General features: G+C 38.3%; 1 protein-coding gene across 1 annotated transcript; it reads left to right on the plus strand.

The window, feature by feature from the left end:
• The first annotated feature begins 8239 nt into the window (after positions 1–8239).
• Positions 8240–11414, plus strand: LOC109242520 (uncharacterized mitochondrial protein AtMg00810-like). The gene is made up of 4 exons (XM_019409369.1): positions 8240–8618; positions 8688–9102; positions 9959–10022; positions 11316–11414. Exons 1-4 carry the CDS (start codon positions 8240–8242, stop codon positions 11412–11414), a joined length of 957 nt encoding a protein of 318 aa, XP_019264914.1.
• The last annotated feature ends 202 nt before the right edge of the window (positions 11415–11616 follow it).

Raw genomic sequence — 11616 nt, forward strand, 5'->3', positions numbered from 1 at the left:
CAAGGTCCATACATGGTTCACCGGGTTCTAACAGGAGGAGCCCTTATACTTGCAGAAATGGACGGAGAAGTTTGGCCGAAACTGATTAATTCGGATGCAGTCAAGCGCTATTATGTGTAATCTTTGTGCTTTCCTATATGATGTATTTTGAACTACGTCTGACCTGATTCCCGTTTAAGAGGGGATACGTAGGTAGCTTTATGGGTTCGGTCACAATTCAATAAAATTTTCATTTCCCCCGCAATTGGAAACTGGGGCAGAATTTTGAGGAGGACCCTTAAAATTCCGAAGTAACTTCAGCCAGTCATCACAAGCAACCGTCAGAAGCAGCAGCCCAGTAAACTGGGGCAGAATTTTGAGGAGGACCCTCAAAATTCCGAAGCAAGAGAGGTTGCAATGTCCTGAATCACGTCACAGTCATCGGTTCATCTAAAAAAACTATTTCTTAAATATATACTTATGTCATATCTTTAACAAACTTACGCATGTTTATTATCGAAATCGCTTTGTTCAGCAACGCTACCCCTAAGATACATACCGTGTCAACAGATCAAAGCCGAACAGGGCCAGGAAAGTTAGCGGGGACACGAACTAACCTTTCCCCTTTACAAAACTCACGATTTTTCTTTGGATGCAGGCACCCAAGTCGCAAAATCATATATTATACGCTCATACTGTTCAAGGATACAACTCTCAGAACCGTCACACCTATTCACAGTTGCTATCCGCACACAATGTCCCCAGCAGCCACAATATCACAATCAGCTATCGGCCATCAGCTAGGAAAATTTTATTACTATTCACCTTTTATCTCTTGCATAAGGCTACCATTCTGCCTTTCGAGGTTAAGCTCTACCTCCATCTGCATTTCCTGCATTGCATAAGGCTACCATTCTACCTTCCGAGACTAAGCACTGTCTCCATCTGCATTTCTGTACTGCATAAGGCTACCACTCTGCCTTCCGAGGTTAAGCTCTACCTCCATCTGCATTTCCTGCATTGCATAAGGCTACCATTCTGCCTTCCGAGGTTAAGCTCTACCTGCATCTGCATTTCCTGCATTGCATAAGGCTACCATTCTGCCTTCCGAGGTTAAGCTCTACCTCCATCTGCATGGCTGAAATATTGCCACCTTTATTTACACTTGCACGACTGAAAGATCGCCATTTTATTTACCTTCTGCATGGTTGAAAGATCGACGCCTTTACATTATGCATGGCTGAAAGATCGCCACCTTTATATTCTGCATGGCTGAAAGATCGCCACCTTTATTTACATTTTGCATGGCTGAAAGATCGCCACCTTTACATTCTGCATGGCTGAAAGATCGCCACCTTTACATTTTTCATGGCTGAAAGATCGCCGCCTTATTTACCTTCTGCATGGATGAAAGATCGCCGCCCTTACATCCTGCATCGGCTGAAAGATCGCCACCTACTGCATCTCATGGGCTGAAAGATCGCCAAACTGTCCAAAGGCGTCATTGTTCGGAGGCACCATTTCCATAGCCCGAGAACGTCATGCCATGGCCCGAGGACCTCTTTTAATCTCTTGCATATCATTATTCAAAGGCATCATAGTTCGGAGGCATCATTCGCATAGCCCGAGAGCATCATTTCATAGCCTGCGAATCCTTTATTATATGCTTCATGGCCCAGGACATCATGGTCTAAGGACGTCATCTTAACCGTCCGAAGACAGCATTCATGGTCCAACGGGAACTTGCATCATGTTTAAATTTATGCACAATATCGCTTGTATTGTTTATTTGCAGGTAAACCGGCAAGCAACGACCATCTCGGCAGGAGCATTCCGCTCCAGTTCCCGCAGCCCTACTAAACCTTGACCATTCATCCCAACCTGAATATTGCGTCCTTTCTTAAAAGGTCTCCATCGGCATACTCCGCCGACGGATCCTGAACTACATACGGCCTGATTCCTGTAAGACCAGAGATATGTAGGCAGCTCAGAAGCAGGAGCACGGCCAGATTTTCTTCAAAATATTTTGTTCGGTCAAAATTGGTCATCATGTCTTTATCCGACAACTCTTTCATCCTTCCCAGGTAAAGAGGGGCAGCTGTTGATACCCAATTTTTCCCTGTATATTTTTTATATGCAAAATACTTTAAAAATAACATATGTTTGCATATATAAGAGTGTCCAAATGTTTTAGTATTTTTCCTGATTTTTCAAAAAGATTTTTAAATCAATTTATTGCCCTATTTTAGCTATACAAAAACCAATAATTATTCCTCAAATTATCATTTTGGTGATTAATTTATTTTATTCTCATATTTATCCCAAAATATAGCCAAGGTAATTTCTTGCACATTTTTACAAATTTATTTAGTATTTCTTAAAGCTAAATTGCATATAATTGCAATATTAGCCTATTTTAAGAATTAATTGCGTTTATAATTACCAATTTGATTCCAGTATTTTTAATTTAATATTTATATATTATTAATTAATTTAGTACCTATAATTTGTTTTCAGAAATCATTTTACTATTTTTATAAAATAAAAAAAGTGGCTATTTAAAATCTAGCCCTATTGCATTTCAATTGTAGCCCAAATCGACCACCCCAGCTAACCCAATTTCAATCCCAATTGGACCGGATCAAATCCTAAATTTACCCGCCCATGACCCAATTAAAAAACCCGCTCGGCTCCCCTTTTTTGATCTAGGACGTTGATCATTTTGATCAACGGCCACAATTCCCCCTTCCTTTTTTAATTTCCAAACCCCCCAACCCTAAAATCATTTCACTTAATCAGCCGCCTCTAAACACCCCCTTCTCTCAAACTCTCTCGAACCTTCCTGGAACCCTAATCGTCTCCTACCACCTCCACTGTGAAACCCACCGGAATCTATTGCTTCTCAGGCTGTGGGAGTCCTATACTCACCTCCTATTGCTCCTATGTGTCTGGTACCTGAAGATTCGAGGTCTGACCTTGAAGGTTTTCATCCAGACCTTTGCCGGCTCGACGTTTCACGACCATCTCCGGCCTTGCTCCGGCGTATCCTGGTCTTCTGAGCCTGATTCTAACTTTTCCGACTCAGGTCAATGACCTTTCAAAGCCTTTCTCATTCTAGGGTTCTTCTGAAACCCTAACCCTTCGAGGATTTTCTCCGATTCTTTTTAGATCTGTTGTGTATCTATGCTCTACTTGAGTTTTCAAACAATTTCCCTAACTTTTATTTTGAAAATTACTTTCAACACCCTTCTTTTCCGATTTAGTATTTTCTGGAAAGTGTTTAAGTGTTTTATGATTTTTTTTCTTTGTTATTCGTGGTTTGCCTCTGTTGTGTTTTCGTATCATCTTTTGTATGCTTCTCTTACTGTGTTTTCCTATACTATGGTCTCGTAGACTTCTCTACTGTATTTTTACCATGTTCTTATATGTTTATCTTACTGTGTTTTCCTATATGCTTTTCTGCTATACTTTTCCGGTGTTCTTGTGTTCTTCTACTGTATTTTCCTGCTAAGTTTTTAAGTTTCTCTGTTTGACTTCTACTGAGCCCTGTTTAAGTTTCTTCAAGCATGCTTTTTCTACTATTCGTATCAGTATTTGCCGTTATGTTCTCTGAATCCTTCTACTGTGATTGCATGTTACTTCGCTATCATATTCTTCATAAGTTCTGTTGTTGAAGAAGCCCGTCCTTTTCTGAAACTTCTGAACATGATTTTGATTCAATTGTCTGCCCTCTCATCCTTGCTTTATGGTTTGCTTGAACTAGGGTTTCATTTCAAAACCCTTAACTCTGTCAGACTAACTTTGAGTCTCTAAACTGAGTTTACACCTTTGTTTTCATACAATGTTGAACCTTTTGCTAAACTCTTCTACAATGTATTCTTTCTACTGATTTTTACAAGGGCATGACAAAGTTTCCTTTATGTTTAACGTGTCTGTATGCTTTTATATGTGATGAATCTTTCTTCAAAACAGGTTTTCAAACTTGTGATTGATTCAGAATTCCTTTTAAATAGATCTAATTGATTTGTTTGCTGATTTTCCTTAAGATAAAAATCTTTCCCATCTTTCTGACTTGGTTCATTCGTACAAAATCTCTGGCCTCAGATTTCTTGGGTGTTAATTGATTTTCTTTCCTTAAATTATACAACCGTGTATTTCAAAGACCTTGTCCTTAAATAGCGTTTATGTATTTGCCCCTAATTTACTACTTTGAACAAAGTGTTTGATTAATTTCTTTCCTTAATTGGTTTTACCCGTTTGAATCTGAATCCCTTAATTAAGTGACGCCTTGTGTAATTGATTGACAATCAGTTTTTAAACTATTTTTCTTACCTTATTTCTGCCTGCTTTCTGCACTATAAATACACTACTTTTCTTTCACACTTGACACGATTAACAATCCTCCATTACTACTTTACAATCTCTTCTGAACTCTTACTAGCACTCCCTTCTTGTCTGCATTCTGACTTTCACAAAGACTACTGCTTTTTCCTATTTGTTTCCTTGAAACTGGTATGTCCTAATTTTAATTTTCAGCATCACCACAATGTGTTTACTTACAGCTTTCTACATCTATGTCTACTTTATTACTTCTGCAGATTTAAATACTTAAAATAGCATGTTGTTTTCTTTTGCTTGTTTCTGTTATGAACCCCTCCTCCCTATTCCCTTTGTGTGCTTTGAGTTACAGTTTTAAACATGGAAATATGCAGGTTATTGTCTATGGTTTGAACTTGATCCCTTAAAGGATCCTAACTTCTAAACAATGTATTCTAACGGGCTTATGGGGTAGGCCAGCATTCCTCATTGCTGAGTATGCCCCACCAGCCTGCCGTTGCTTTTCCTTTACTATCTCCCCATTCCCCATACCCCTATGTGTATCAATGTGAACTGTTTTCTTTTCCCCTTTCCCCTTTCAGAATCCTGCACTTGCACTCTCTCTTAGTTCCTAGGTTCTGCCCCCCTCCTGTGAGCCTTGCCTTGGGACCCTGAGTTCCCTCTGAACTTGGACACTTGAGGGCTGGCTTTTCCACACTGCACTATGTCTTAGTCTGGTAATGTACTTGGGGTGTAAGCACTGCCCGGAGTTCATGTGAGGCTCTTAGGGAACTCTGACACACCCCAAATAAGAGAAAGGCTTTGAAATCTGATCTTTGGAGTTGGTTTACTTCATACTTCAGACAGGAAGTTTGAATCAGGCTCTCCTCGGTTGTAATTTTTAATTTCTAATGTATTTTCTTTATTTTCTTTGGACTGTAATAACTTTGTAATAAACTTTCGGGGATGGTTAGTGAAAAGGGAGAGGTAACCATGCATGTAAAAAGGGGTAGATAACTTGCCTATAGGAATCTCTAATTTTAGCTTTTTTCATATAGCTACCATGCCTATAAGATTTCTGCATTTTCATATAGCTACCATGCCTATAAGATTTTTGCATTTTTCATGCCTATAACCGTTTCTGCATTCTCATTTAGTTACCATGTCTATAAGAACTTCAGTATTCTCATTTAGATGCCATGACTATAGGGATCCTGCACTTTCATGTAGATATTATGTCTATAGCTTCTGCACACGCATGTAGAAAATATGCCTATAGGTCCCTTCTGATTCTTGCATACCCGCTTTTCACTACGCAAACTTGTCTATAGGTCCTAATAACCAAAAATGTAATCAGATGTCATGTTCGTAATAAAATGTAGTACCTAGAATATCATGTTGTACGTTTTCTGCATTTTTTTCATATCTATAAAAGTGTTTAAAATCAACAGTGCGTAGAAAGCATGCCTATAGGAACTATCAACCAAGTCTGAAACGTTTGCACTCGCTTATGAGTCTAAAACCACTAATAATGCTTGCAGAACCTGTAACTTTTGCTAAAGTTTGCTTTTCTTTAATAATCTGGTAACCCCTCTTAATCAGTATATATTCAATCTATTTTATTCTTTTCTGAAATCAGTAGATATCATGTCTATAGGAGCTCTTGTCCCATACCTAGGCAAGCCTTAGGGTAAAGTTTTAAACTGCATCAGTCTTTATCAATTATGACCAACAAGCAAGCCTAATTCAGACTTTTTATCTGGAAATATGTGATAAATCAGCCTGCCCTAGCTTATAAGTTTAATAAAATCTTAATCAGTACGTGCAAGACATGCTAAACTATATGCTTTTCTTTGATCTAAGGAGGCATGTTTGAGCCTTATTTGTTTATATGCTTTCCCCATACTTGTTATATGTGTTCTTGCTTGTCGCCTTAGTATTTTTACCTTTGAAACTATGAAATCCCAACATCCCTTCCCTTTAGGATTAGTAGTCCTAAATGCCTCCGGGACTGATAGAATTGGGGCGGGTAGTAGCATGCAATAAGTAAACGAGACCATTCCGCGCTTTAATACTTTAAAGGGGTGGGAAAGGGTAGATATGGATATGATGACCACGCGATAACATCACGCGTAAGAGTGATTACCGGATGTTGTGTGGGGTGATCCATATTATTAATAAACCTAGGACCCCTCCTTCCCTTTGTTTCTTTGTCTCTTTTAAATCTTTTAAAACATTTCTTTTAAGAAAATCAACTCTCTTTAATGCTTTCCAACTTTGTTTATTTCTAACCTTTATGTGAAAAATCCCCTCTTATTTGAAGTCCTACTTGTATATATGTTATTTGTGCCTTAAGTCACAACAATAGCTTGGCCAGGAACCACACTAGTGGATTCTGAGGGGTGCCTAACACCTTCCCCTTGGAATAATTTCAAGCCCTTCCCTATCTCTGGTTATCCAAAATCAAGCTCTTCTAAAAGTGTCCTAATGCACTTAAATCATTAGGTGGCGACTCTTCAATTCTATTAAACCCAATTCCCAAAAGGGAACGAGTTGTCCTCTCAAATGTCATAAACCCGATTTCGCGAGAAAAAGGGGGCGCGACAGGTGGTTAGCTAGATATTAAAAAACGTGAAGAGGCCCAGAAATTGCACCAATTTTTAATGGGCCTGAATGAAGTTTATGCTAATGAAGCAATTTACTTATAATGAGTCCTTTCCCTACGATCAACAAGGCTTATCCTCTTCTGGTGACTGATGAACCACAAAGAGAAATTCAGCCTCCTCCTTCTCAATTTAGCTCAGAATATGCTTCCTTCTCTGCGGGTCTCAAAGATCTTTTCAAAAGCCTTTTCAGAAGAATTTCCAGCCTAAAACCAACTTTGATCCAAGGAGGCCTAGTGTTGTCTATAGTTATTGCAATAAGCTTGGTCATGAATTAGTGTTTCCTTTTGCTGTCATCTTTTCTGTTGGTTCTTCTTCCACTTCTTCTCCTACAAATTTTGTTTATGACTCCATTGTTCCTCCTTCTCCTTCTTCTTCTACTTCACCATCGATTTCTCCCATTCATGTTCCTCATGAACCTTCTTCTCCAGTATCTGCATCTCCTTCTAAAAAATCTGCCAATGTTACTTGTTCTCCTTCCTCTTCTTCCATGACCTCTGACCCTCATTCTTTTGTCAATTCACGTCTTGTCCTTACTCCTATTTTCCCCGTTTCACCTTCTGATGGTTTGAGAAAATCTACCAGAACCCATGTTGCTCCTTCTTACCTTAATGATTATATTTTCTCTTCTGTTTGTGCATCTTTTCTCCAAGGCCATGGGTCCAGTTCTTCCTTTAATCATCCTGAGGCACAAACAGTATTTTCTAAGCCTTACTCCTATTCTCGGGTTGCTTTGGTGCCTGAGTGGCAAGAGGCAATAAGGAAAGAATTTGAGTCTCTTGAAGGCAATCAGACATGGTCTGTATAGTTCCTCTCCCTGTTGGCAAGAAGGCCACTGGGAGTAAGTGGGTATATAAGATTAAGTTTAGAGCTGATGGTTCTATAGAAAGATATAAGCTAGACTAGTAGTTAGAGGTGATACTCAGATAGCTGGGCGTATTAAAAGGAAATTTTCTCCCCTGTGGTAAAAATGACCACTGTTAAATGTCTCATTGCCTTAGCTGTTAGGAAATAATGGCCACTTTTTCAGCTAGATGTAAACAATTCCTTCCTCCATGGATTTGGATGAGGAAGTCTATATGAAGTTGCGTCAAGGGTTCACTGTGGAATCCTCTTCTAGTTCTGGGCAGCCTTTTATTTGCAAAATTCAAAAGTCAATTTATGGGCTCAAATAGGCCTCAAGACAATGGTATGCTAAACTTTCAAGCGCATTGTGTGCAAAGAGGTTTGTTCATTCTCTTAATGACTACAATCTATTCATAAAGAGATCAGGGGAGTCTATGGTTATTTTGGCAGTGTATGTAGATGACATAATTCTAACAGGTAATGATGTATCAGAAATTTATGCTTTAAAGTCCTATCTCGATGAACAATTTAAGATAAAGGATTTGGGCATCTTGTACTATGTTTTAGGCATTGAGGTATCTCCTACTCCTGCTGGTTTGTTGTTAAATCAAAGAAAGTTTATTTTGGATCTCTTGGCTGAATATAAGTGTTATGAGGTATCTCCAGTTGTCTCTCCTCTTGACCTTACTTTGAAATTACAAGCTGCTGATGGTGACTTGCTTCCAAATCCAGAACTGTATTGGAGCCTTATTGGCAAGTTCAATTTCTTAACTCATAGTAGGCTTGACCTGAGCTTTGCTGTCCAGCATCTCAGTCAGTTTCTCTAATATCCTCATGTTCCTCATTATTCTGCTGCTTTACATCTGCTGCGCTATCTCAAAGGGACATCTGATTATGGTATTCTTTTTAATAAATCTTCTGATTTTGCTTTACATGGCTATTTGGACAGTGATTGGGCTACTTGCCCATATTCTCGCAAATCAGTGACTGGTTTCTTTGTGTTCTTTGGTGGGAGTCTTGTCTCGTGGAAGTCTAAGAAACAATCTGTTGTTTCTCTTAGTAGTGCTGAAGCGGAATATCGTGCGTTGAGTAAACTAGTTGCAGAATTAACATGGCTCACTCGCCTGTTGGAAAATTTGGGTGTTGTTGGTGTGACTCCTGTTTCTGTATTCTGTGACAACCAATCAGCTCAGCATATTGCTTGTAATCCTGTGTTTCACGAGCGCACAAAGCATATCTGGGTTGATTGTCACTTTGTTAGGGGCAAATTATCAGAAGGTCTCATTGCCTTATCCCTGTTAGCAGTGCCAATCAATTGGCTGATATCTTGACCAAGCCCCTCAATGGGTTGGCGCATCATGGCTCTCTCCAAGTTGAAGGTGCTTTCCCCCTTCAATTTGCGGGGGGGGGGGGGGGGGGGGGATTGTTGGATAGTAGAGATATTTCTTTTGTACACAGTCAGATTTATTTTATTATTCGATTGTATATTTGTGCAGTTCAACCTTTGTATTAATAGGTATCCCAATTACCCGTTCTTTGTGCTTTGGCCCAAGGCCCAATTGTAAAGATCCGGACCAACTATCCTTTATACAAATAGAAGAGCTCTGAGTCTGGAAACTTGGATGCTCAATTTCACAGATTCCCTTTCTTCTCACTAACAGCTAATCAATCACGACGATCTCAACAATCTATATATGTATATAAAGTTGGGAAAAAAAAGAGTGAGGTGGCATATCTCTTTGGCTAGCTTTACCATTTATTTTTATTCTAAGATGATTATATTGCATTTCGAAAACTATGTTGGATGGTCGAGTCCCTCAGCTGGCGCAACGGCAACTTGCCACCATTAGGAATATTAGAGTATGTTTGATTGTCCAAATTGATAGAGTAATTACCTCTTTAGGATCAATATTAATATTTAATGGATTTACTAAATTAATATTTAATAGGGAGACTTGTGTCATCATAATTTAGCAGAAATTTCAAAACTTTACGCCGAAGAAGAGTCATAGTAAGCACTTTATATTGACATAAAATTTTGATTGTACCTTTTCTGATTTCCTGTCTTCCTGGTTCCTTCCATTCCGTCATCTTTCAGGTGAAGCTAATTGGATCAGTTTCCGTGTTCAATATTAATGTTTTATTTTTCTCAGTTTTGTCCTTTTGTCACAATTTCTTTGTCCTTTTCCCAAACAAACCTCAAACCCTGGCAACCTGGTATTGGACAATTGGGGGTTGACTGAATAGTGGACGACTTGGTCTTTGGATGGCCATCATGAATCCGTGATTAGGAAAGGGGTGATTTCTAGTACGTACTGTATAAAATCTGTTTTATATATATATATACACGCACACACACTAGTTGAGGTAAGGCCGCGTGGAGTGGGGCCCAAGCACAGCGGGTTACTTTTTTAAATGAAAAATTATGCGTCACAATGAATATATTTACCATTTGTAGCTATAATTTTAGAAAATTATCATTCGTGGCTATATTTAAATTTTTATAGCAATTTCACTTGTAGTACTCAAACAAGAGATCAATTGTTTTGAACTGAATTGGTTAGAGCCCTCGCTTAGTAAGCAAAGGTCTTGAGTTCAACTCTCAATGAAAGCATTCTATTTTTCTGTATTTCTGTGTTTCGCCTTGGTTGTATTCGTTGCGCAAACGAATACAATCGATACATATTGTATCCTTTATATACACCCTTGTATTTCGCCTTGGTTGTATTTGTTGCGCATCTGAATACCAGTGATATAAGTTGGCAACTTGAACAGTAGCTATGAATGATAATTAGGCAAACTACAGTTATGTATGGTAATTAAGCTCTTAGCTGTAGTGCTTCATGAAGATTTCCCCTTTTTTAATGTTATATGTAGTAATGGAGTAGCTTTTTTCGTATTGATACAAGTTTTCTCTAGGATGCTCTATCAAGACAAAGCATTAATATAGATTGCTGACAGACATAGAATAGTTAACAATGAGAAATGTATATTTTTAGCCGCTCTAATACTTAAAATAATGCTATAATATAGACACCAGACCATAAAATTGACATTCATGGAAGCACAATTGTTTAACCAAAAAATGTGTATTTCGGTCAAAGCCTATTTTTAGAAGAACTCGGGTTACTGATAACCAAAAAATTTCGTACTTTCTCAATTATATGAAAGGAAAAGAACAAGAATAAGTAAGAAAATAACTGATTGCAAAGTCAATATAGAGAAAAGCAGAAAAGTAAAGTGAATATATTTCAGTATTGTCTCAGATGATCCTTAAAAATGAAATTCTCTTCCCTTTTATAGGGGTTTACAAATATAAAGTTTCGTCCTTTTTATGACCGAATAATTATGACATTAATGACACTAATGATCCGTTATAATTGAAAATCGTAACTGTTTGTGGAGATTTTATAACGGTTCCAATTCTTATTCCTTATTAATTAGAGGTTCGTGAATATTCCCCTTCTTACTGTCTTGATTCATTCAACCCGTATTTACTGAATGATTTAGACACGAGCAACTGCATCCCTTCATCCCGTGAGTGATTTGCCCGTGCCTCTTGTATCTCGTGCATCTTCTACTGCAGTATTCCAGCTGTCGTCTTCTTAGCGATTCACGTATCATGTCTTGTTAGCCACACATAATTCCACGTGTCATATTTATTTTCTACTAATACAGATAGTCCCCCCACTTGCCGAATATTATGCAATTGAATATTTGGGAAGTGGTATGTATTTATGGCGAGAATTTTTGCCGCTGTTTCCCATGTATAATTATGTCTTCTTTAGAACCAACGCATCGTATGTCACTT

This window comes from Nicotiana attenuata, unplaced genomic scaffold, assembly GCF_001879085.1.
Source record: "Nicotiana attenuata strain UT unplaced genomic scaffold, NIATTr2, whole genome shotgun sequence".
Taxonomy (NCBI): domain Eukaryota; kingdom Viridiplantae; phylum Streptophyta; class Magnoliopsida; order Solanales; family Solanaceae; genus Nicotiana; species Nicotiana attenuata.